The 26,853-nt window shown below is 37.4% G+C and overlaps 4 protein-coding genes across 4 annotated transcripts; all 4 read left to right on the top strand.

Moving 5' to 3' along the window:
* Positions 1–2,838: 2,838 nt before the first annotated feature.
* LOC107743224 (homeobox protein Hox-A13b) lies at positions 2,839–5,132 on the top strand. Its single transcript, XM_016556365.1, has 2 exons — positions 2,839–3,909; positions 4,301–5,132. The coding sequence occupies exons 1-2, from the start codon at positions 3,282–3,284 to the stop codon at positions 4,540–4,542; spliced, it is 870 nt and encodes a 289-aa protein (XP_016411851.1). The 5' UTR covers positions 2,839–3,281; the 3' UTR covers positions 4,543–5,132.
* A 5,604-nt stretch (positions 5,133–10,736) lies between these two features.
* LOC107743198 (homeobox protein Hox-A11b-like) lies at positions 10,737–12,528 on the top strand. The gene is made up of 2 exons (XM_016556342.1): positions 10,737–11,540; positions 12,296–12,528. Exons 1-2 carry the CDS (start codon positions 10,922–10,924, stop codon positions 12,526–12,528), a joined length of 852 nt encoding a protein of 283 aa, XP_016411828.1. The 5' UTR covers positions 10,737–10,921.
* A 4,212-nt stretch (positions 12,529–16,740) lies between these two features.
* Positions 16,741–19,021, top strand: LOC107743223 (homeobox protein Hox-A10b-like). The gene is made up of 2 exons (XM_016556364.1): positions 16,741–17,506; positions 18,694–19,021. The coding sequence occupies exons 1-2, from the start codon at positions 16,741–16,743 to the stop codon at positions 18,969–18,971; spliced, it is 1,044 nt and encodes a 347-aa protein (XP_016411850.1). The 3' UTR covers positions 18,972–19,021.
* A 2,893-nt stretch (positions 19,022–21,914) lies between these two features.
* LOC107743222 (homeobox protein Hox-A9b) lies at positions 21,915–23,898 on the top strand. Its single transcript, XM_016556363.1, has 2 exons — positions 21,915–22,515; positions 23,276–23,898. The coding sequence occupies exons 1-2, from the start codon at positions 21,987–21,989 to the stop codon at positions 23,512–23,514; spliced, it is 768 nt and encodes a 255-aa protein (XP_016411849.1). The 5' UTR covers positions 21,915–21,986; the 3' UTR covers positions 23,515–23,898.
* The last annotated feature ends 2,955 nt before the right edge of the window (positions 23,899–26,853 follow it).

Here is a 26,853-nt window from a genome sequence, read left to right as displayed (position 1 = left end):
TATATGTAAATGTTACATATAACATTTTTTATGTAAAAAAAAATATATATATTTTTTCTCTTTTTATGGGTTGGGCTTAACATTTCATTTATTGTTGCATAATAAAGGTGGTTGGATATATTTTATCTGCACAGAGTTAACAATGATTCCACATAACTCTACAAATATACTGGACATCGAGTTTCTGCTTAAAAGCATCGAAGTTGTGGCATTTATGAAACATTTGCATTTATTTTAATGCAGAAAAACATAGTAATCCAAATTCATTTTCAACAATTTATCTGCGAATAATGTTATAGCTTATTTCAATATGATTTCATCTGAATTGTTTTGTAGCACAGGGTGAAGGCGATGTAGCCTATACATTGTTCTCAAATGCCTATTTAATGAATTATATTAATAGGCTATTATATTTGCTTGATTAATATGTAACCTAGTGTTTTTAGATATAGGTCTGGCCATAATCATTCCACAAGACCAATGCCGTACAGGTTTTTTAAAAGATATTTCTGACCATTTTCAGTACCACACATTTAAAAAGATTTCTACGCTTTATCTGATCATGTAAAACTGTGTCAAACAGCGTCATACGAATCATTTAATTGGAAAGTAGGCTAATTCTGGCCATAATTTCGAATTACAATTGTATTTACATTTGCAAACATTTCTATCAATCCATTCAAAATGAGTAGGCGACATCCGCAATGTTAGTATGTGCCTGAAATGTAGCGCAGGTGACATTGAGTGAGATCTAATGATGTGCTATTTTATAACGTAACGTACAAAATAAGGTCTTAAGGCTTCGTGCCTCTCAAATGGGCTATTTACTTTTAATGCATTTACACAAGCCCCTACTACTTTGTCTTCACTGGTTTTCGTGAGTGTATTTGTAGAACAAGATGAGTAAAAGTACCTCTTTCAGAATCTGAACCTGAAATGAAAAAGATGTAGGCAGCTAAATTTGCACACATTTCACTCAGTTCCAGTCTTTTGCTCTGTTTTTGAGAAGATATTAAATCCAAGCCTCGCTGTATCTTTGTTGTTGGTTGAAACTGTTACACCAAGTCTTATTTCAGTCCATTGAAATTACAGACTCATTTACAGAATTTTTATTTTTTGCTATCCACATATTGATTTAAATTCATTTAAATTAAATTGATTTATCCTAAATCTTACTACCACAAACGTAACAGTAGTATATCTAATTTTTAAGTAAACATCATCATTAATATGCTCTGTGAATTTGTAAATGTAAAATAGCATAGATATATTAAATAGTCCACATGCAGTTGGCCTGCTCACAGGGCTAAAGTAGCCTATAATATAGTCTAAAAACAGTACGGCGGCCGTGGTTTATGTAAAATCTTGAGGAAACAATTGATTTTTAATGTTGAGGAATGATGTAGCCTAGCCTATGAACGGTCGCCTCATCCATCTTCAAGGTAAATTTAGAAGTGCACTGAATCTTCTGGATCTAGTGCAGCAACAATTCCCACATCCGTCTGTACACATGTTGACTTTGTCTTTTACACAGCTCAGCTATTGAGAGAGGGTCGAACAACGCTGAACGTTAATAGCTCAAGAAACCTTAAAAAGATCAAATAGGGACTTGGCGCCTAACATGCCAGTGTTTGCACGCCACCAGCGAGCTTATTTCCTGTGTACTCTGCTGGATAGTGAGCTATACAAACGGCTGCCCGCTAACTAAAAAATACCTGATTCTTTAACAGCACTCGAATTTATCAGTTTATCATTTTTCTGTGCTCCTCATAAACAGCTATGCTGTGTGCACATAATAATAATAATAACAACAACAAAAGTAGGAATTAATCTATTGTTTTAAATCACCTTAAATAGCCTAACTGGCTGATATTATTCAACATTAAAGTAACAGTTTCTGAGCTGTAAGGGATTCGGTGTTTTCGCCTGCAATTCAATTGAAAAGTAAATAAATAAAATACAAATATTTTTTGAACATTTATGTCATGGAGTACGATATCCTCGTATAGGATAGGCTACTATATCCGCTCATCCTGTGTGCTAATTTCAGAAAAAAATAAAACTGACTTAAAATAAGATTGAAATAAATTTGATTATTTGTTAATGCATCCTATTACACGGTTTTATAATCACACTAATAATCGACTCCTATAATAGGTAAGAATACTATTCATATTTAAATGTTTAACGTTTATTATTATTATTATTTATACAAATAATACAAGCCTAAATATTAGCCTACGTCTCTTTACTTTATCGTCTTGCTATAATTCCAGCAGTGTCAGACCACTGTGCCAAGACATAAGATAACCAAAGCTGTAATTAAAACATTGATCAAGAGTCGTTCATGTTGAATCTGTGGCATCACAAGCAGTAGTATAATACCTTTGTGCTCCTGTTTACAATGCACCCGGAGATGTGTGGTTGTTTCCTGCCAGACGGTCTAGCCTTCAATGACAGCAAGGGCCCTGGCTAGACTGCAACTTTCAACTTGACCTTGGCCTCCAGCCGTGTGTAACTCAAATGTAAACGAGTCTTGCCAAATTGTGGGCTGGATTTCTAGCCGTATAGAGTAATAAACTGGTGGTCATTTTCATAAAGTGTGATTTGTTATTTGGCAATTTCATGGGGCTCGAAATGGTGGTTCACTGTGGCTGTGCAAAATTTTGTAGAGTAAAAAATATATATAAAAAAGAAAATAGCCACTTTAAGACCTTTTGTTCCTTGTTTAATTTTCACATCATCAAATGGCTTGGAAGACAAGCAAACGTTTTTCTTTAAAAAAAAAAAAAGCAGCATAGGAAAAGAAGGTTGAGTTCGAAAAGTTAAGTTGTCCGCGGTAGCTTTTTCATTACTGTTAACTGTTTTAATAGTATGTGAGAAAATGATATTTACAAATTTGTATTAATCTCACTGTTAAATTGTAGGCTATACTTATAAAGGAAGGTGCGTGATATGTACCAGTCCCATTGCGCAATGGAATGGCACTTGGTTTCCTCGTCAGGATAAAGCTTATCGCCAGAATCTTTATAGCTATTTTTGACCAAATCCCTCCACTTTGTTTCAGTTCAGTACAGTATTCTTGTCTTGCTAGATCGGCGGTATCTCCAGTTTAGACGTTTATCAGCCTCTTTGCATGTCACGTGCCTCCGCTCGTCCAATAATAGTTGGACCTTGACGCACACGGGACGCATGGGTATCTGTTACTCCACTGATCCACTGCTTCCCTTTCAGTCTTGGGGAATTCTAAAAGAGCTGGTAGGCTCCATGTAGGGCGTGCTATGACAGCGTCTTTACTCCTCCATTCCCGCTGGATTGACCCGGTGATGTTTCTCTATGACAACGGCTTGGATGATATGAGCAAAAACATGGAAGGATTTCTGGGAGGCAATTTTGCTGTTAACCAGTGCAGGAATCTTATTGCCCACCCGTCTTCTTTGGCCCCGAGCACAACCTACACGTCGAGTGAGGTGCCAGGATCGGGCATGGGGGAACCGGTCAAACAATGCAGTCCGTGTTCAGCCGTCCAGAACTCTCCCAGTGCTTCTTTGCCCTATGGATATTTTGGCGGCAGCTATTACCCGTGTAGGATGCCCAAATCCTGCACGCAGCCCACCTCCTATGGAGAAAAATACATGGACACGTCTGTTTCTGGAGAGGAGTTCCCTTCTCGTGCTAAGGAGTTTGCCTTCTACCAGGGTTACTCATCTGGCCCCTACCAGCCTGTACCGAGTTATCTTGACGTGCCTGTCGTACCTGCGCTGAGCACCCCTGTGGAACCCAGACACGAGTCTCTTCTGCCTGTTGAAACGTACCAGCCCTGGGCAATCACGAACGGATGGAGCAGTCCGATGTATTGCCCTAAAGACCAAACGCAGTCAAACAGCTTATGGAAATCGTCTATTCAAGGTAAAAAAAAAAAAAAAAAAATGCTGTATTTCTGTTTTATTATCTGGGGGGAAATAGCCAACGCACTAGGGATTTAGGCTAAACGAAAAATGTAGTGTGCGTAAAATTGACCTTTAGGCCTACGAATAGCAAGTGTTATTTAAAAACGAAGGGGCTTACTAGAAGTTCCTCGTCAAGTACAATTTTTATTCTCACCACTTTTCATGATTGCAAATAGTTTTTATGCTAATAGCCTATTTCGTTCGACGTTTAGGTGTTTTATTTGTTGCACTGCTTTGAAGACACATTGTGTTTTTATTTTCTAGTTTATTATTTGACATTTCTGGCATGAACATCTATTTTCATTACGCTTTGGCAACCAACCTTATTTTGGTTTTCTTCTGACCCTTAGATACTGTCTCGGGTACCGATGGAGCCTCAGTGCGTCGAGGGAGAAAGAAGCGGGTTCCCTACACCAAGGTTCAATTGAAGGAACTAGAACGAGAATATGCCACAAATAAGTTCATTACTAAGGACAAACGAAGAAGGATATCTGCTCACACAAACCTGACCGAGCGACAAGTGACCATCTGGTTTCAAAACAGGCGGGTGAAAGAGAAGAAAGTGGTCAACAAGTACAAGGGCATCAGTTAAGGTCTGAAAGAATTAAAAACTGAAATACCAAAGGGGTGTAAATGGAAGGACCTTCAACATTATTTATTCTGAAATCCATTCCATCATCTGTTCCACGTCAAGAGACTATGCGGAGATGCGCAGGGGGGGGGGACATTTATATTTTACTTCCCTGTGTAGGCCTACATATTGCCAGGACACTGACACTGATAAAAGGCGAAGAACAATGAACCCATATTCACCACTTGATTTTTTATTCGTTTTAATCTATAATGTATTTGGCAAAGACGTGGGAGGAATGTAAAATAGCTACACTTTCAAACTAAGAAAATTAGTGAAGTAAACAGACAAAATCATGGAAATTCGTGTATTTTTTATTTTTACACATCAAAAACAACTGTACCTTTTAGACTGTGGATTTGCATGCTACGCTAACTGTACAGTAAATTTACCCCAAGTCGTGACAGATTTTTCTTTTGAGCTTTTATTTTCTATTTACCCCATACGCACATTTGTAAATAGCAAAGTCGCTTCCAGGCACCTGCGAAATATACAAATTCATTCATGTGTTACTGCAGACAGTATTCAAATAAAACTCCCCATATTAAATGATGTACTACCATATTTGTATCTTTATAATTATTACGAATGTCAGCATTCTGCCTAATTGTTTAACACAATGCATAAACAATACAAATGTTTATCGCAAATTATCAGTTTCTTTTTAATGTATCGATTTAATTCAATTTCCAGAAAAGAATGAGTAAAATAGAAGGACATCAGCTGCTAATACGAGTGGGTGAATAATGGCTGTGATATTGCTGTCTTTAGCCAAATCACTGATGAGAAGTTAAAAGTGATTTTTTGTTTGTCCCAGAACAAATGTTCTCCAAGAACCCTTTTCCAAGGGCGTAACGGTGCTGCCATCTAGTGGCATAAATATGAATTTGCCTTGACTTCCCGCAGATGGTTCATTGTTCCTCATAGAAGTATTTGAGAAAAACCATCTGAAATCTAAGAATACGAGATTTATGTGTTTGCGTTATTAAATAGCAAAGCACTGAAAAGTTTGTATAATAATCCGTTTTGCGTATTTCCAGTCATCTGATACAACGATGACTTCGGATCCCAAAAGTCGGTAGTAGGTAAAATAGGTATAAAATCAGTGTTTGAGTCGATGTTTTGTGTGCTTTTTTAAATTTCTATGTAAATGAACCTACTTGAATCTGAATCATACAGTCAAAAATAAAAATTCGAGAAAGAGGTGAGTGAAAAGCAGAGGAAAAAGTATGAAGTCCGATATTAGTAGCCTATTTTCTTCTCCGTGAATGAATGATCTGTGAAATCCAGTTAAAGTATGTTTTGCCATGCAATTGCCATGCCTTTCCGACAAAATTACAAAATAAGGTTTCAACCTTTTCCTTCTTTCACATTTCAACTAGCAAGCATTTACAATAGACACTATAATTTAAAAAATGAAACAAAATATAAATACATAAATTGCACCAAAACGTCTTGCTGAAATCAATTTACACAAATAAGAGACAACCCTAACACAATGACATCTGAAATAAAGAAAACGAAAGAAAAAAAGAAACCTTTACAAAAACAGAAAACGAAATAAAAAGACGTAGAATTCATGCCAATAAAATGTGTGAAGGAAAACTGGTAAAGTGACAGCTTCAAATTAATATATTTATTTCTATTCGTATTATTTATTTAGAGACTTTGGAATATTATTAGCTATATAGTTTGTTATAGTTTACTTACCCAACAAATGCATTTTAGAAAGCATACTTTCGGTATACCAATTGCTTAAGTTAAACCCAAACCCAATGCCACTAAGACATCAGTACGTAGTTTTAAGAATACAATAAACACTAGCACCAGAAATGCAATCCTATGAAATACTTGGCTTTTTATTTTTGCATTTGCGAAATTAACCAAGCCACATCGAGTAAAGTTTCACCACCAACATTTTTAATCTGAAAAACTCTTTCTGTAGTCTACGTTTTTTAAAGAACCAGAAAGATGTAATTTTTCATCAACTTCTTGCGCTTGTCACAGAGCTGATACAATTGCATTTCAAATAAGATGATACATTTTAATCGTTACTGTTTCATTAACAATTGCCCATTGATTCTATTCTATTTTATACCATTCTATTCTACAAATGCATAAAATAACAAAACCTATACATTTAGAGAGAATTTGCACCAGTAATTCGTAATTCGTTTCTCACTGCTGAATAGTCACAAATAAATGATCTCTCTGTGGGACGTGAAGGCAGCCTATGAGCTGTGGTCTCGAAAAACGTCCGAGCAGACGGAAAATATGGAGAGAAGCATATGGACGGGATTCACTGTTTGCGTTTCAACAAGCATTTTAATTTGGACTGTGCTGCCACCCAAAGGCATTAAAGGAAATGACATTAGTAAACCAGCGGTTCTCAGTGTTGGAGACGGTCTGTGTAAAATTAAATTTAGTCTGCTAAATGCATAAATTATTATTATTATACAGTATGTATGTATACAAACTCATCTAAGCGGTTACGGAGTTAAAAACGTACAAATACACATACCTTGTCCAAACCTATATTTTCAAAAAGCCTTTATAATGGCAGCATCGTACGTCAATATAGGGGAAAACATTTTTAAAAGTGGGCCCTCAACTGCACTGCGACAAAATGCAGGGAAAAGACAATCTGTGCTAATTAAATGCACCAAAGCGTATAAGGCCACTCGACAGTAATATCACATTTTCACATCAAACTGACATTGTCGTTTCTTTTATTAATCACAAGCAAATGTCTCAGTGTTGGCAGTGTTGGAGACGGTCTGTGTAAAATTAAATTTAGTCTGCTAAATGCATAAATTATTATTATTATTATTATTATTATTATTATTATTATAGTAAATATACCGATATTTACTTATCGGTCAAATTAAATAGGCTAAGCTATGTGATGTTTATATGCTCTCGGATATGAAGGATATATTCCTTTTATAGGCTATACAAATATAATGTAGCATGATCCCCGAACACAAGTTAAGGGAGATATGAAACAGTAATATGCTATTTGTTGCCTCCTTATTTTTCCGCAATAACAAGCAACAACGATAACAAATCCATTGCCGTTTTCTTTCATTGCTCCTACGAAAAACAACATTTTATTCTACTGCAGAAATAACTAGAATGTTTATAAATTAATTGTACATTTTGAAGAACTTCTCGTACACACAGTCTGATTTTATATACTCATTTCATATATTCATTTTATCAAAGTGATAAACTCTTTAGGCACACAAAATTTGTATTGTAGTTTAAAACTTGTTTGTTTTTGTTTACAGACGCAATGTTTTAGTGTTTTTACTTAAAAAGATGACCTAACAACGCGTTTAGTAATCTCCTTTCTAGGCTACTATTGACAGAATATTATAATTCATTTACATGCCTTTTACAATTAATATTTAGATTATTATATCAAGTCAAAAAATGTACTGAATGAGACGAAAGCGTTCTATAAAAGTGTTTTAATAGTTACTTTTTCGGCCTGTCTATTTTATGGCATTTATTGCCCAGAGAAAGACGCACAAGCTAATTAAATGCACCAAAGCGTATAAGGCCACTCGACAGTAATATCACATTTTCACATCAAACTGACATTGTCGTTTCTTTTATTAATCACAAGCAAATGTCTTCTATAAAACCGCTTTTTCAAGCAAATGAAAAGAGGACTATAAATCGATGAATGCATTCTTTTTGCTACGATCATGATTTAAAATTATTTTGTTATAAAACGGCACGTTTAGCCTATTTCTAAATGGCATTAAAGTGTCATTTCTATTTACAATAATAATACGTTTCTAGACATCGCTGAAGAACATCTATAATTCAGATATTGCAATCAAAGATCTTTGCTATTTAAATAGTCTAAATTTGTTTAAACAAATGGAATTGAAATTGTTGTGGAATTAACTGGAAGCCAAATATAATTATGCGCGAGCTTTACCGCTTTTACACGACAACTGAACGTATTACAATTTCAGATGAGAAGTTTGGGGGAGAAAAAATCCAAAGCCACAGCTTTTCAAAATGGACTGAAAAAGGCGTCTAACACAGAACAAATTTCATTTGTTCTTAGTAGTATGTAGCCTATGAAGTGATGACAAATTGGCGTGGACTGTACCAATTACTGTGCTTCTCAAGAAAGAAGTGCTAACTTGAGCCAGTGCGAAAAGTTATCGGTCATTTGCCTGATTGCCTGATTCCCTGATTCGGGTGAGTCGAAAACAATCCTACAGAAAATGCCAAAGTTTCGTGCAATATTACAATTACTGGTGGAAACCCGGGGCGCTGTTTGGGCTATTTGTAAACAACAAACACACAGGTGACCCTCACCCTTCCACGAACTTGAGGTCTTGTTCTCAAACTCTTAAACATGCCAAAACTAAATGCAAAGTTTAATCTGTTTCTTTGTAGTCGAGTCATGTGGAGCCAGACGTGGACCAGGTCAGTATCGCTACACTGAACGCCATCTTCTATTATAACCTACAAATAATAGAAATAGTTACTGACCGAAACATGCATGATAACCTTCGATCTACACGTGCATTCGATCTTATGGTTTTAAACCTGGAAGATGTGCTAAAAACATCACTCTCACCCGATACAACGCACTGGGCCGTTGTCTCTCGTTAATATACTGTTACCCGTGACTTCAGGTCTCATTGAAGTTCACGAATTCCAAGTAGGTGGCGTCTCATGATCACTCTCCAACGGCCATGGCTTGTCTGAGCTGACAATGGCTGGAGGAAGATACCAAGAGCGCCATAAAACCACGTCTGTCCTAGACTGGTTTTAGTTTTCATCGCCTCCCAGCGCAAAATTACTCATTAAAAGCCTTAATATTGACAATATTGATAAAGGAAACGTAAACCATCTCCCAAAACAGCGCGTTTTCGTTGTTGAACATGGCAGCCGGTAATCGGGACGATTTTACGGCATATTCCTGTTAGATTTAGTTGCGCAATCTTCTTTTTAATATTCTCTCTTTTTTCTTTCTTTATAAATGTTAGCATTTGAGAATTTCCGCCATTGTTCATGGTTTAATTCAATGTAATTCTGCGGGGGCCACAGCAAGTTAAAACTTTATGGGCCTCAACTGTGTTTTCAAGCCGCTTCACTTCATGACTCTAGTGCCCAACCCGGGCAAATACTGCCTTTGTCTTGCCGAACTACTTAGCTACATTAAAATATTTTTTGGCAAGCGAAAAAACGTTTTAGCAATTTTGCACATGAGAATGCAAATTTACCCTTAAACGGTCTTATTTAATGAATAATATATGTGGGGGGAAAACAACTTATGCATGTTTGACGCAAATGGAGCTTCAAATAAGAGAGGCTTGTTTAAAATCATGAAAGAAGTGCAGCCTACTATATTCATATTCTGTAATTAATTAAATGAGTTTGTTCTCATACTAACATTACAACACATATACTAAAACTACCCAAATCGTATATTAACGCAATTATAATAGGCCTATAAGTTTTGTCAAATTCATTTTTATTTTGCGCTTTAAAATTTATTTGTGACCACACTTCAAACTGTGGTTTTGTGTTGTATTTTAACACACAGGCAAACAACGTTTTCAAACAAACTATGAATAAAAGTGTACCGTAGGCTATTCTTACGCCAATTGGTCGAAGGGTAGGCTATTTCACGTTTAAAACAATTCCGAACTGATTATCGTGAAATAAAGGCAAATAAATGAGGCCAGAAACGTAATTCTGTTTCAGTTTCAACACATGCACTGCCATAACATTGCGTTCGAGTCAGTTTATTAGCCTACATGCAATCAATTAACAAAGAGCATCACTTGCGAATTCAAATTGCAAGTATACATCACAGCAAAAACCCTCTTGTGTTTCTTCCTGGCAATTACATTTTTAAGAGCGTATAGACTACAGCGAGAAAAAGGATGGAGAGTTACAGCGACATGTTTGAGACTTAATAGAACAAATCCATAAACATCAGAAGCCCTGGTAATGTTACTAAGGCGCGTTGGCTGTTAAGGATGGGTTTCTCCAGCAATCCAAAGTGTCAACATAACCAACTGTGGTCCACTGCAAGCACACGTTCATCAATGAAAAGTATCGCTCACTCCTCGACTTGAACATTTGCACATGTTGGCATACAATATTCTAAGAGGTACATGTCAATTTCTGCCCTTGGTCACATGACTGGCGCTCTCTGGAATGGATGGAGATGGATCTCCACGTCAGCTCACGTCTCAAAATTTCTGCTCAGCGGATCATGCTTCAAAGCCACTGAAGCTGAAGCAGTTCTGTACTACGATGCGAGGCAGTACTATGGTTGTGGCGTGCCCAACCAAGTGTCATGATGGATTTTGATGAGCGGGTACCCGTTGGGTCTAACATGTATTTGCCCGGCTGTGCTTATTACGTGTCTGGAACGGAATTTTCCAGCCTTCCTCCTTTTCTGCCCCAGACCCCGTCTTCGTGCCCCATGACATACTCATACTCCACGTCCAGTTTGCCACAAGTTCAGAGCGTTAGAGAGGTATCTTTCAGGGACTATGCCATTGACACGTCCAGTAAGTGGCACTCCAGGGGCAATCTGCCACACTGCTACGCGACCGAAGACATGGTGCACAGGGACTGCCTGTCCAATCCTGGAACTTTGGGGGACATGTTATCGAAAAATAACTCGGTTCTTTACCACTCCAACACGAGCCACACGTCCAACGTGTATGGCAGCGTAGGGAGGAACGGAGTGCTTCCCCAAGCGTTTGACCAGTTTTTCGAGACCGCGTACGGGAACGTGGAAAATCAGCCGAGCGAGCAGCCGGTGGACAGAGCAACCGGCAAGGCGCCTCCGCCCGCGGAAACAGGCAGCGACACTTGTCGGGGAACGGAGGAGACAGAGCGCTGTGAGGAGACGAGCAGCCCGGAGCCATCTTCCGGTAACACCGAAGAGAAATTCAGCGGCAGTAGTAGTACGTACTAAAGCAGTTGTGTGAGAAAGTTTCTGATGTAACGTGCTGTTGTTAAAGGTTTTATATGCTGTTTTATAAGCATATAAGGTTTATAGAGGGCCCTGTATATTTACCCTAACAAAACTTTGTTATAAACGCGTGATCACGTGCTCGAAATTGAAATTGGCCGTGAATGATAGGCCATTTCCTTTTGAGTCTTCAAAAGTGTGCATTCCAGCCTTCATTACAGTTTGGGCTTGTTGTTAATGCAAAGTTATTTAAGAGATCATAGAAATCCTTAGCTTATTTATCGCCTCTGAATGCACGTTGTAGGCTACAACAGGGAATGTACAGACCATTTTAATTCTTAGGTATTGTTCTGGAGTTTTTCTTAAATATCAACTGATAAATCTTTTCATGTGGTTATTATTATTTTTTTTATCTTTTGTGGTCAATGAAAAGTAATGCATATGAAATTTTAGTCTCTATTAAAGGTCTCTCATTATTAAACGACCCTGAACGAGTGTTCCGTTGTTGAACTCGATATTTTATTAATTTAGGGCTAATTATATAATGTGTTATTACTGATTTATCGTTTAATTAGTATAATTAGAGAACAGCGACAATTTGTGCATAATTTTGGAAAACGGTAATTGGGTGTATTAACTATTCAGTTGTCTCTGCTGTATTCATTTAATGAGATTGTAGCCGATATTATTTCTATGGGATAATAAGTTAAAGTCAGATACTGACAGTCTTTCTTCTCTACATTTCAGATGGACAGAAGACACGGAAAAAGAGGTGTCCTTACACAAAATATCAGATCAGAGAGCTGGAGAGAGAATTTTTCTTCAGTGTTTACATCAACAAAGAAAAAAGGCTACAGCTTTCCAGAATGCTCAACCTCACCGACCGTCAAGTAAAAATATGGTTTCAAAACAGAAGAATGAAAGAAAAAAAACTAAACAGAGACCGCTTGCAGTATTACACCACGAACCCTTTTCTTTAGATCGTCTATTGCTGAGAAATCATTTAGGCGAGATGGTTAATTTCAAGTTCGTGGATGCACATTCCGGCTCCCAGAGGCTGCTGCGAGACGAGATGTGACCTTCATTAATCTGAGAGACTTTTTCATCGACATAAACTTACATTTATATTCTCAGTAATATCTACCGTTTGAAATTAAAACTAGTAGTTGTTGTTGTTGTTGTTATACTGGTATTGTCATTTGTTATTATTATTTTTCCATTCTACTCAGTTAAATGACTATTCAGTTTACAGGGATTTTATTTTTGTTATTACTATTATCTGACCAAGATCTGTACTTGTCTAGCAGTAAGTAAGCTTCAGGCTATTCTTGAAATCTATTTTGCTGGGGGAAAAAAAAAATGGGGAGGGCGAGATATAAATACTAATGGAAAAGAAGGTGGTTTTTAATCTGTTAAATACTTGTGGTTTATATTATTAGACTTTGTTTCATTGAATAACGCACATTTCATGAAGCCTAAGCATATTAAGAACTAAATGCATCATGCGCGCTCTATTCTCTTCCTTGAATTGTGTGGACTGAAAGTGTATATTTGATATTAGGTGTCTTTACTGCGCATTTTCCAGTAAAATCGGGTGATCTAAGTGAGTTCAGAAATGTCCAAAAACAGAAAGAAATTCTTATTTATTTTAAACGGACATTAGGCATTACATAAGGCAAAAGCAATAACTGAACCAGCATGGACACTGCTCGAGTCCTCTGAAACCCTATTTTCTTTTTTGATGTCTGTGTTTCTCCACGTTTTCTCTAAAACGCGTGAAACTACATCGATGTTGCAGGAGCTCATTCATGTTCATGATAATCTCTCATGTTTATAACATCTCTTCAGTGTTATATAAATCAGTCTCTTGAAATATCTTGTGTTTTCTCTTTTTCCTGGAGCTGGATCAAATGTTTGATGGATCTTGCGTTATATTGCCTCCACGCTTTTCTTTGATTCAAGGATCAAGTGTTTGCCGTTATTAATGCCTAGTATCCATTACGGAACTGCCCAAAACATTGCGGTGTAGCCTATGTCTCCATGAATCAAACGGCCTTTCAACAAATGGTTCTGTGTCGATCTTCCAGATAAGTCTTTATATCATATTGCTATTTTGAGAGTGACATGTAGCATCAATACAAAAATTTCTTGAGAATTCATCTCTTTTTTTCTTGAACATGAAAAAAGACTATGAAAAGTCTCTTGTTACTTCATATAGGCTAATTTTACAGTTTCCCTGCATCAATATATCGATGATCCACTGCCACTCGGAAGTCTTATAAAAAAGTCGACCATAAGATAATAAAGACTGTTTTACGTGATGACTCTGACGGTTTGCGCATCCTTTGAGGCTCGATGGAATTTCGCCCTAATTACGGCACATCCCCCCGTTGCTGCAGCAACTCGGTCATAAAACCCGTCTTAGTCTGGAGCATTTGTAGAACTGGAGTGAGGTGCCATAAACCGTCTGAGAACCAAGGTTATTAACTGTGACTAAGAGCTCGAAAACAACGGCTGGAACCATTGAAAGCTTGTGTTCACGGACTTTTCCGCCATCATTTGTCTCAGTGTCCCATCATGGCACCACGGCTGGATTGCTCACTATTTCGCTCTTTCGACGATACATTTCTTGTCCACTGGGTGGCGCACTTTAGATCAATGTCATTGCCGGGTATCTAAAATCCAATGCTGAAAAATGTTTACTTTGTGTACGGGCAAAGGACAACATCTTCGTGAACTATACAAGGCACTCTTTCAGGTAAATAGCCAAGCTACCATTCGGGAATTTTTGTCAGCATTGTATTCATTTATAATAATTTTTAGATGATAATATAGGCTAGCATTTTAATGTTCAAAACGTAGCCTGCAAGTAAAGTTTGTTTCATGATAAAAACCTTTTCATTTAAAAAGTAGTACCACTTCTAAAAGTTATATTAGTCTCAGAGTATTTGTCTGTTCCAATTTGACAAATTGACCAGAGACTTTTTTTTTTTTTTAAGAAATTGTAAGAAATTGGAGACATGTTTTGATTCTTGGCTTGTTACAGTTTTACAATTTTGCATTTTATTTGAATTGTTCTAAAATGTTTTTTGCGCCATATAAAATCAAGAAGTCTTTAGCAAATTGTGATGCGTTCAATGAAAAACAAAATGATCTAATCTTTATTGGCTAATTAAAATTCAAATGACTTTTAAAACAATAGCTACCCGTCTTAAGCCCCTTTGATTTCATAATGCAGAAAGTACAAATAAATGTTTTCCAACAGCCGAAAAGATACATTTCAAATAATAATTTGTCAATTGCCCATTTTTTCCCTTTAACAGACTACATTTCAGCTTATGAAGCGTGATAAGAACTTATTTTATGGTAACATTGTCATTAGTTACAATAAAAGCTTCCACTAGACAGAGTGAATCAAAACATGATTATTGGAGCAGGGACAACTTGACTATAAAGAAAATTAGGTTTAGGCTACTTTGTTGTAAGTATACCTATTTTTTCCACGATTTTTTTTCGACCCGAGTCATCTAATTACTGTAGTTGTGATATTTGGTCGATATTTAAAATTGCATGCTGATGCTCATGTGCATTTTTAAAAAAATCATAAATATGTTAATTCCAACTATAGGACGAATAATCCTATGAACAAAGAAACAGGCCTATTTGAGAATATCTGTGGAGTAGGCTATTTTTGAAAGCGTTAAAACAGTTGGAAAGAAAGTTCAGAGATAGAGCAATAAATGACCATTTTCCACATAACATTAAGCAACATAGGCTGACAAAAAAACTTAAATGTGACCCTGGACCACAAAACCAGTCTTAAGTAGCACGGGTATATTTGTAGCAAAAGCGAAAAATGCATTGTATGGGTCAAAATTATCGATTTTCTTTTATGCAAAAAATCAATAGGATATTAAGTAAAGATCACGTTCCATGAAGATATTTTGTAAATTTCCTACCGTAATATCTCAAAACTTAATTTTTGATTAGTAATATGCATTGCTAAGGACTTCCTTTAGACTATTTTAAAGGCGATTTTCTCAATCTTTTTTTTTATTAACAAAATTACCCCAGTCAGATAATCCAATCTTTTTTTTTTTTTTTTTTTTTTGCACCCTCAGATTCCAGATTTTCAAATAGTTGCATCTCGGCCAAATATTGTACAAACCATACATCAATAAAATGATTATTTATTCAGATGACGTATAAATCTCAATTTCAAAAAATGTAACCTTATGACTGGTTTTGTGGTCCAGGGTCACAAATGAAAAAACACAAACCTGAGAGAGAAATTTAGAATTATATTTCATGTAATTAAATGCAAATCAAATGACAAATATATACAACGGCGGCCCCGACATCACACAGGCTGATTTTCAGATAAATGATAATAGGCTATCTCCTGAACGCCAAAGGTAGGCAAAGGTAAATTTAATCACATACAACATTTGCGTAAAAATGGCTATTGTTAAATCATTTAGTAAACGTTATGGGATTGTGGTTAGATTTGATAAAAAATAATAGCCTTTAAACGATTTTTTACTGTTAACCCGTAACTCAGTATTGTAATATAAAGCTTATATATAGGCCTATATGTAACTTTAAGATTATCACATGCTAAATCTTTATTATACAGTATGGAAATCCACATCCACCACATAAAGTGTTTCTGAAAAGCAGACTGAAAGCCGCCTCTCGTTTTGAACTTGAGTGTAGTAAATAAATTGTTTTGACCCACCGCATGCATGAAAACCAGAAGAGCAGTCTGTAGCTCACTGTTTATGTGCTTAAAGGGCTGTTGGGGCAATTACAGTGTATCATAAAGGTTTACTATTTTAGCACTCGATCTCCTTTTCGATACCTTGTTGCTTTTTGGTTTTATATAGGCTACGTGGCTCACAAGGCTTTGCGGCTAAGCGGCCATGTCAGCGTTAACGAAGTCAGTGGTCGTAAACATAATGCTGTTCACGTGAAATTCTGGTTTTATTCGTTTATATTTTCAAAAACGACTGATCGGGTTTATGTAGATTTGACTTTAAAAAAATCGAGTAGCTTGAAAAAGATATGGGACACAAGGGTTACGTGCCTACAGAGGGAGGAGTCATAGGTGCTCGTTGCGATTTAATTGGCTGTTAGCTCACACTGAGTTGTATAGTTATCAGTAATTATATTCAGCATGTTTTGCACAAGAAATGTCATCCAGAAAGGGCAATCTTCTTCCACCGTCATATTATACCACAAAGATGTCATGCTCCGATAGTCCATCTGGAAATTCGTTTCTGGTAGACTCCTTGATCCACGGAAGGGCCGAGGGAAGCGGGCACTACTACCAAAACAGCGGAGTCTACTTGCAGCCGAGCTCCGAGTATTCTTATGGACTGTCTAACTGTGGCTATTTTTCTGGACTCAAACGGAACGAGAGCAATTCGCAAAATGTAGTACCTACGTGTGGGCCATATCAAGGCATGGAAACATGGCTGGAGACGTCGAGGTCCTGTCGCATTGAACAGCCTAACAACCAAATTACCCCACGGTCGTTCTCGCCCACCATAAAAGAGGAAAACTCTTACTGCTTATACGAGTCTGAGAAGTGTCCAAAAGACACCATTACAGAGGACATATCGTACTCCCGGCTGACACCAAACTCATGTCCATCTAGCAACAATAACGGTTGTGTTCCGGTACCTGGCTACTTCCGTCTATCTCAGACATGCACCACATCTAAAGGTTTTCCAGACAACCAGTCTGTATCGACTCATGCTGCTGCTCAACGCTCTACCCGATTTGACAGCTCTCTTTCAGCCATAGGAGCAGAAGCGAGCAGGGAAGAGAACGACGAGCCTCCCACATGCGCACCATGTGCCCCGGCAAGAAACAAGGAGCTAAGGGGGTCCACTGGCACAGCTTCATCTCCCGAACCGCCGGACAGTCCGGAGAAGGCGGTCACTGTTACAAAAGGTTAGTTTTGTTGTTGCCCAGTCCAAAGGATTCGGGCGTCCTTTGGGCGCGTAAAAACAATCTCGCCTTTGCGCGCGCGATACATGTAGCCTATAGAACTGTTTTACTGATTTTTTTTTAATTGCATGTAGTATTACAGTAATATTTCAGATTTTATTTCATAAGGCTTCAGACTGGCCAGATTTGGCAGCACAATCATGTGCGAGAATCTTCTATTAAAAATAAAACATTTTATCTTAAGTCCTTACGTCTGTAGTCGTCTCTGTAATTCTTTACAAATAACACAGCATTCATTCGTGCCAAATGCAATGTGCACTGACCATTTTTCGTTTTTAAAGCTTACTTTTTTTTAAATAATAGCATAAAGATTATTTAAAACATATTGCTCACAAGATCTCATTTAACAGTTCAATTACCCTAATTTGATCAATATGAAATATTTTAACTAATTCAATGCAAACCTTCACATAGCAAAATATTAAAGGCAGCGTTGACAGCAATAACGTGTTTCGGTTTTCTAAAGTTATCTCAAACATTTTAAGTGATTACATTTAAAAAAAGCAAATAGGGCCTATTGCTCACGACCCAGGACTATCCCCATTTTGTGCATGTCTATATATGTATATGGATTTAGCAAGCCTATTTCTCATCATGCTGTTTATGACCTCTTGAGATTGTAATCACATGCTTTGATTTATTTAATGTTAATTTTCTTGCATAGGCGGAGAGTTTGTAATAATTGTTATAATATTGTTATAATTTTGCATTGCCTAACTAGAAATATTCTATTACTCTTCCCACAAGAAACGACCGATAAAGCGTCTTCAGTGCTGTAACAAGAACAAAACATTGATTAAAAATGAACTGAATAATCAGATAATACACAAAAACTGAATCAATAAATCGCAACTCAGTTCATACTATTAATATGGCGACACACATTAGTATCACAAGAGTCTTATTTTACATGTAAAATGAAAAAGGATTATGTGAGAATGTATTTACGTATGTACAACAGCATGTGGGATTATTGTATGGATATTACACGTTGTTGATAGTAGCTATTATTAGTTTAGTGATTAAATAATATTCATTAGGCGTATGTGGTCACTGCATCCCATTGCAAAGCGTTGTGAAATGGGGGCCGCGGTTGGACATTTAGGACTAATGTTGTCTCAAATTTGCAGCAGGAGATTCCAAAAGTGGCAATACAGCTAACTGGATGACGGCGAAGAGTGGCCGTAAGAAGCGTTGCCCCTACACCAAACATCAGACTCTAGAGCTGGAGAAAGAGTTCCTCTTCAACATGTACTTGACACGAGAGCGTCGCCTCGAGATCAGCCGCAGTGTTCACCTCACGGACAGACAAGTCAAAATCTGGTTTCAGAACCGACGGATGAAGCTGAAGAAGATGAGTCGAGAAAACCGAATCCGAGAGTTGTCGGCCAACTTCAGTTTTTCATGAAGCCTCCTCGCTTGATAGATCTCTGGCGCCCTCCTCCATCAGCTGCAGTGGTAGCCTACTTACAACAACCCGTCTCCGTAGGTGTGTGTGCATATATGACTTGTGCAAGATACTATTGATAACTTATTGTATGTCGTATACTGTTGACGTTTTTATCTGTTTATGTATAATTTTATTTGACAACCCAGTCGTCATAACATGTCATGGTTATTTATAAACTGTCAAGAGTAGCCTACTTCACTGTAAAAGCAAGAGAGGAAAATAACGAATGCTGAAGGTGTTCATTGTACATAGCATTCAGACTATATTGTACATTTATTGTATATAACTGCGGTATTTGCATGTTGTAATAATAACTATTATGAAACCCTTTTTAAATAATAACGACACGTTTCTTCTAAGTACGACGTTGTCAGGTATTTGCTGTTCTAGGCATAAGTGGAAAAATCCGGTTCTTAAAATGTAGAAACTTCTAAACATGACGGGACTTGCATTATTTTAACAGCACTCAAATGTACCATCTTTTTGGTAACATATAGGCTAAAGAGATGGTCTCAGATGTAAATTAATTATTCACACATGGCAGAAAATAAATAAAGGCATGTACCTAAAATCATCTTAGCCTACTTTTAAAGACAGTACTTGTAGTCCAAAACACTCTTGATTTTCTGAGCTTTTTTATAACGGGGATTTTTTTGTGCAAGGACTGTAATTTTGCTGACTGTAAAATGAAATGATTTATATAATTATCTACACAGTCAGTACTGGTCCCGTGATAAGTCACACAGAAATGATTACAATCATTCCTATACCAATTCTATTCCTGTCTTTCGGGTCTTATTTCTAATTTATTTTAATTAAGGGAAGATTCCATGAAAAGTCAACAAATTTTATGAGACAACATTGGTTAGATCACAGCAGTGTGGGCAAAAACTCACATTTTATTGTACTTGTTTGCTTGTGCAGAAAATAAATAGATAAAAAAAATACGGCGTTGCCTTCTTATCTTCGCAAGCAAGAAACAAAGACAACTGCTAAGTGATTTAGGTAGTTTCATGTTGTTGGGCTCTATTTTACATCCCCACAACACAAAACTGTCTTAATTGCCTCGCAGTGAGATTCAGCACAACAACAAGACAAACATGTTGCGGCGAATTCTAAAAGTATTCCCAGAAGTATATTTTATCTTGAAAAAAGACCGGAAATTCTCAGCAACATATATTTTAACGACACAATTCTAATGCGTGAACTGCACGACTGAAGTGAAATCTTTAGAGCTGTATAAAAAGTAAATGTTGGAGTGCAGGTGTAGTTAGCAAGGCCTCGGTTACGATCAATGCACTTTGGCCAAAGCCGTGTGCGCATCTGAGACTGAGAGCACGCCCACACCGCCGGATGCGTCTGTTGGGCCGGAGGAAAAAACACAAAGGCTTTATTGGCCATATTCAGTCCAGACAGCCAAGTTACAACCCGAAGAAAAACAGAGTAATAGCCCCTGTTATAAACAGAGTCTGCTGAAGTGCCCAGAGATCCACTCTTCCGAGGACAAGATCACAGCAATGCTCATTGACCAGAGGGAAAGAAAGCTCTGGTCGTCCATGGTTGTCTTCTATTGTCAATGTTTTCATGGCTAAGACTAAAAAAATATCAGGATTAAATGTATTTTCTATTAAAACATCCCTGTATTTACTCATGCTTTATGTTACAATTACGTTGCTGATTTCCAAATGCCATGCAAGCTGTTTATATTGTGAATAAAACATGCCGACGTTTAACCACTGCAAATATATTTTCAAATACAACATTTTAATTATGAAGCATACAGTCACTATTTCACTGAATGTGTGGGATATTGCAAAACAAAGCTTTTCTGTCCTGTATCAGCTTATTCAAGAATACTAACAATAGAATAACATTGTAATAACATTGTGATTGTGACATATTGTTGCTATAAAATCATGTTTATAATCATTATTTTTTGTAGTGTTGATCAAACACATTTAAAATGTTATTAAATCTTTTTTCACTAATTTTGATGGTTTAATCATTTTAATTGTTGTAAGGTTTTAATGCGTAAAGCTTAATTTTAAACATAAAACAGACGGTCTAATTTGTACATGTATCTGATAAGAGTCCGTTAAAGCTTTTTTTTTTGTATGTTTTCCCCAGTTAGTTTTGTTCACAGCTTACTTCACGTTCAGATTTAGTTTGACTTGTCTGCACATCACACTCTGCCTTGCTTAGGAGCAGACTGAAGGTTTGAGCGCGTTGTTACTGAATGACTGGTCACTTAGCAGGTCATATCTCAACCATCCAGTGGCACTTATTGCCATATAAAGTATACATATGGCTCACGTAAGGATCCTTTTTATGTCTGAACTATTTTATGTATTCTTGTACACGACTAGGCCGCGCGGAATACGTGCATTCATCATAGATATGTTATTTTTTGGATCTGCAAAATTTGTGAAAAAAAAACCCCCAAAACAATTTGTCTAAAAAAGGGGTAGTTGAATTGGACTGCGTACACTGGATGCCTATACAATGACATGGCAACGCATTTAGCCTACGCGTTTGGGATTTTATTTTTTTATTGCAAACAGTAGGCTACACCTACTCTATTAAAAACTGGATACGGAAATTCTACAATAACGCTTCTCAAATAACCATTCTTGTTACGCTTGGTTATTAGATGCTGAAGCTTAACAACATGAATAAAATCAAATCCACCTTCATAAAAGCATATGGCTATACCATTAAAAATATGACTTGTAAAATGGAGGCCATTTAACCGTGTGCACTGGTTAGGCTTTCCCCTTTATCTCCCACGTTCTCTCCCACAGTCACGTGTCTTGCACATCCAATCCAGTCTCTGCAGTGATTCAACTTATCTAGAGGTCTGTAGTTCACAGCGAAGTCAAGTAGTTAGTTACTTGATTTCAACGGATTCTGCTTTTGTGTCAGTTTCATTGTGGGTGTATCCGTTCGCCTGTGCTCTCTTTGCTTGTTTTTGTTATGTCGACATTGGGGACACTGAGTTACTACGCTGACTCACACATTCCACACGAGAATGACGATCATTTGGCACCGAGGTTCTCATCTGGACCCGTGGTCCAGCAGCAGGCTCGGGAACTGACGCTACTTGAATATGGTGAACAGGATCAATACACTTTCCAAGCCAAATCATCAATTTTTGGCGCGTCATGGAGTCCCGTGCCCATGCAGCCCCCAGGCACATCTATCGCCTACCACCCGTACATTCATCACCCATGCTCAACAGGAGAAACCGATGGAGCATCCGTGCGTTCCTGGGCGTTAGAACCGCTGCCTGCCCTGCCTTTCACGGGATTATCCACAGATACACACCATGATATAAAACTTGAACCACTGGTTGGGAGTGGCGAGTGCACCACTCATACATTGCTTGTGGCCGAGACTGACAACAATACGACCCAAGCAGAGAGGAAGATAACAGACGATGCGCTTTCCAACGGATCACAGGACGAGAAAGCTCCAGCAGCGACGAAGGTGGATCTAGACCCAAGTAAGTGCAGCTAAATAGGCTACTTTTACCTTAACAGATGAATTCAATAGGCGTCGTTCGTATATAATATAAAAAGTAGCTATAATCTATAAAAAGCTAGTCTTTTGTGAGAGACGTGAACAATTGCCTGTTTATTGTAGTTAAATATTCCTATATTGTACAGTATTTTCAGTATAGGTTATAAGGAAGGCTAAAGGTCTTCTAACTAGGCCTTTCTTTCTTCTTTCGTTATGTGGGTGCAATAATCTGCATTTGCATCTGACAGCCTATATGCATGTTTCGATGGAATGTGTCCAGTATTAAAAAATGCCACATATTTGCAGTAGCTATGTGTAATCATTAGACTGCATGTCATGTAACATTTAACAAGACTGCTATCCTACACATTACATTCGATTAAATGCTACGCAAAAGATATGGATATAAACCACAATTGTTGCCATAAAACATACAATCTGGATTTCTGAGCATTTTTTTTCTGATAGACAGCAAGGCCCTTGTTTATCCCTCATTCAGTGATGCCAAAATTGCCAGTAGCTAGGAAGAAAATTATAGTTTGCACATAAAATTTTCGATCATATAAAATCCACCCGCAGCCCAGATGCATGTAATCCGTGATTGTGCTTTCCCATTTCAGCATATCAAAATTGTAGCCTTTATATTAGACTCGTCTTTCTTCTCGCGCGCTGATCATAAAATGGCCGCAGTATTTTTTCAAGTGGCAACATGACTAGCTCTCTCTCTACGACCCTTCTTGCAGATAACCCTGCGTCCAACTGGCTGCATGCGAAGTCCACTAGGAAAAAGCGCTGTCCATACACTAAGCATCAAACTCTTGAGCTGGAGAAAGAATTTCTGTTTAATATGTACCTCTCACGCGACCGTAGATACGAAGTGGCAAGACTCCTAAATCTCACCGAGAGACAAGTCAAAATTTGGTTCCAAAACCGTAGGATGAAGATGAAGAAATGCAATAAAGATCGTCCAAAAGACATTTAAAAGAGGAAAGCTATAAATGCGCACTGCAGTGGATGAAGTTATTTGGTTCGTGTGAAGGTGTTTGTGAATTAGCCTGTCTTTTTCCTCATGCACAACCACAGTAGATTATTATTGATAGCCTACATTTTGTAATGTTAGATGTACATTGCACAAACCTTTGATCTGGGTATGCTTGTATATATCATTGTGTCTTTGTATACAGCTCGTTGGTGATAGTTCTCTTATTTGGTTTGCTTGTTGTAAGTCTAGCATTTCGCATTCTGTACATTTTAAATATGTTAAAAATTTTATTTTTTAAAAGTTTTTAAAGCACCAGTTCATGATTTCAGGGAAATGTGTTCTGCGATGTGAAATGCTGATGATATGCATGAATTTTTTTTTATTCAAAAATGACTTGTAGCGTAATGTATCAATGTTTAATGTGACTACCTAGATGTATTTGAACTACCTATGTATTAAGATTAATTTATGTTGTGTTGTTCGTCATTGAAATATTTCAGTGAATTCTGTAACATTTACGTGCTTGTAATGTTATATGTGAACACATAAATTGCATACGCCAATACCTCAAATCAACAGTGTTTAGTCGTTTTCAAATTAAATTCCAATTGTGTAAATAAATACATTTCCGATAAATAATCAATTTCGTTAAGACTCTCTATACCAATGGTCTGGGTAAATACATACGAAAATAATAGCCTCCTTTTTTTTCTTGGGTTACACTCATGCCTAATGAAGTGCAAATCTGCGACATTGCAATAAGTTGTCCCTAATAATTGCAGTCCTGTATTTCTGTGCTATACAGCACATAAAGTTCCAGACTCATGAAAGACTCTACATAAATAAATCGTTCCTGAACGAGGTTGACAATGACTGCAATCCCGTGGTATTTTTACGCTATACAACGAGAAATATTTTACCGCTCTCCAAACAGTTTTACACTTCTCATGTTCTCGCGCTCATTCTACCGTTATCTTGCAACCCACTGTTTAGTGTCCTATTAACGGCCCGGATGCCGTTTAACCGAATAAATAAAGCTTAGTTTGATGCTCGTAGACAGGCCTGCACATTCTATTTGTGCCTTGCCCCTGCAAGCGATATTAGTGGCTGCGCGGCAATAAACCACAATCACAGTCTTAACTGTTTATGGGGTGCAAAGCGATTGAAGGCGGAACTGGAACGAGTTTTTTGGACGCCCAACGCCTATATTACAATTACAATTACAGTAACACATGATATATTTTATAAAAAAAATATATATATATTTTTTTTATTATTTTGTATTTTCGTATTTAATTATTTAATAAACACACAAAATATTGAAAAACAGAAGAAGAAAAAGAAAAACTCTGTTGCAGACCAAATCTTCAAAGGCTCTACCCTAGACAGCATCGTAAGATGGGGCTCAGCCCCACTGTCTGTTTTATCTCTGCTAATTACTTTATTACTCCTCAGCAACAATTAAAACGTTGCAGAACTGATCACCCATTTGTTGCCTCGTCATGCATAAAGTGACAACGGAAACACAACCTTATTGACGCATTGTACTTTTTCTTGCGTCCAATATCATTGCTACTTTGCATTTTGGTCACTTAAACTTCAACATGTAAAAGAAATTGAAGTATTGTTTTAAAGTGAATGTTTAGCCTACATTACGTGAATGTTTAAGATAGCGCATAAAATACTCTTGTTAGTTTTTTTTAACCGTAAAGATGAATCACAAATGTGCACTCGTTTTGTCTAAATGGCATAACTAGGAATTCGAAATATTTCCATTTTAGTAAAGGTGCTACCCCCAACGCTTCACATTTTTAATGTCGGTCTTATTTAACGCACCTGATTCATCAGTAAATCAGCTCATTAATAAAGTGCTTAATGATCTATATTTGGTGTGTCTGATAAGAGTGAGACATCCAAATTGGGCAGTGTTGTGGGGCCTCCTTGAGCAGAACAGACGGGCCAAATGAGCCACTAACATTAGTATCCAGCAGGTGGAGACAGCGGTTTGTTTGAAACGATCAAGTGGCAAAACGGATTCTGCCCTACAGCAACCTCACTTAATGAGGGCCAGCCACAAACAAAACCTATTTACTGATGCAAATATTTCAGCTAACGTATCAAGAATGATGAATGCGAACAATTGTCAATTCGAATATGGTCGCTGGTTAGTCCTTTGTGAAAACTGAATTGTCATTTCATTTGGTTTTTACTTTTAGGACTTAGTTTGAGACTAAATGCAAGACTTTCATGTTCAATCGATAATGATACTAATGCAAATGGCTCATAAAGAGCACTTAGTTTTAATTTTATAAATATGTTAGCTTTTTCAAACCATTAAAACATGCATAGATGATTGACATTTGGAAAACATATCACATCTAAGTACAGCATAGGACTTTTCTTGAATGCTATGTTGATCTGTGATATGTTGACCTTGTCTGAGTGACCACTATGACCTTACTTAAAATTACAAACAGATGATCTGACACCATGTAGTTCCCTCCGATTCCAGCAATAAATCTGCATCAGATAAATGAAGGCTTTATAATATGCTTCTTAAGGGCCAACTTGTTGCAGAGTTCAGCTCAAATGTGGTCCAACACACCTGCCTGGAAGTTTAGTGATCCTAAAGACCCTGGTTAGTTAAACTTTGCAGGAGGTGCATATTGCCACCCAGGAGCAGCATTGGATGCCCCTGGTTTACATACCTAGAAGCATGCACACACTAATGCGCAAGGTAAGACAGGTGGTTCTTGCTCATTCCAGAACTTTGCTTCACTCACTTACGAGTCAATATGGGACAAATGCGTCGTGCTTGCAATTCAAAGCATCACTTATGAGGTACTTAAGAGCAAATGTAGTAGAGGTATCAGGTCCTAAACAGTGGTAAGAGGGGTGTACTGGATGTTGTATGCAGTGTTGGGGAAAGTTACTTTTAAAAGTAATGCATTACAATTAGGGGTCGACCGATTATCGGCCTGGCCAATTATCGGCGCCGATATTAAGCATTTTTATGATTATCGGTATCGGTCATTTTCAAAACCGATTCGCCGATAAAATTTGAAACGCGCTATTTGGCTCTGATGCAGCCTGTCAGAACTCAGCACTCTGTGGCCTAAAGCAGTCTCCGCCCACCGCTCATCTGATTTGTTGGGAGTCATGAGTCCGACCAATCAATGCGAATTCACTCTCACTGCTTGCTAACTGCAGCTGCTTCAGTGATCACGCGTCAGTTGTCTCTCAAAGGTAAGGCAGCAGCAGACTTGCTTAAGTTGCAATAGATCCCAATCCACTAACGTTACACTGAAGATGCAAAACACCTCAATATTATCTATGATT

This window comes from Sinocyclocheilus rhinocerous, unplaced genomic scaffold (assembly GCF_001515625.1).
Source record: "Sinocyclocheilus rhinocerous isolate Xijiao unplaced genomic scaffold, SAMN03320098_v1.1 scaffold946, whole genome shotgun sequence".
Taxonomy (NCBI): Eukaryota; Metazoa; Chordata; class Actinopteri; order Cypriniformes; family Cyprinidae; genus Sinocyclocheilus; species Sinocyclocheilus rhinocerous.
This window is presented reverse-complemented; position numbering and strand designations above follow the sequence as displayed.

Bases quoted from the DNA above. Each gene is read 5' to 3' on its own strand.
- LOC107743222 (XM_016556363.1), top strand. From the start codon at position 21,987: ATGTCGACATTGGGGACACTGAGTTACTACGCTGACTCACACATTCCA. The intron at 22,516-23,275 runs GTAAGTGCAGCT...CCCTTCTTGCAG, and splicing joins GAAGGTGGATCTAGACCCAA to ATAACCCTGCGTCCAACTGG.
- LOC107743223 (XM_016556364.1), top strand. From the start codon at position 16,741: ATGTCATCCAGAAAGGGCAATCTTCTTCCACCGTCATATTATACCACA. The intron at 17,507-18,693 runs GTTAGTTTTGTT...TCAAATTTGCAG, and splicing joins GGCGGTCACTGTTACAAAAG to CAGGAGATTCCAAAAGTGGC.
- LOC107743198 (XM_016556342.1), top strand. From the start codon at position 10,922: ATGATGGATTTTGATGAGCGGGTACCCGTTGGGTCTAACATGTATTTG. The intron at 11,541-12,295 runs GTACGTACTAAA...TCTACATTTCAG, and splicing joins GAAATTCAGCGGCAGTAGTA to ATGGACAGAAGACACGGAAA.
- LOC107743224 (XM_016556365.1), top strand. From the start codon at position 3,282: ATGACAGCGTCTTTACTCCTCCATTCCCGCTGGATTGACCCGGTGATG. The intron at 3,910-4,300 runs GTAAAAAAAAAA...TCTGACCCTTAG, and splicing joins ATGGAAATCGTCTATTCAAG to ATACTGTCTCGGGTACCGAT.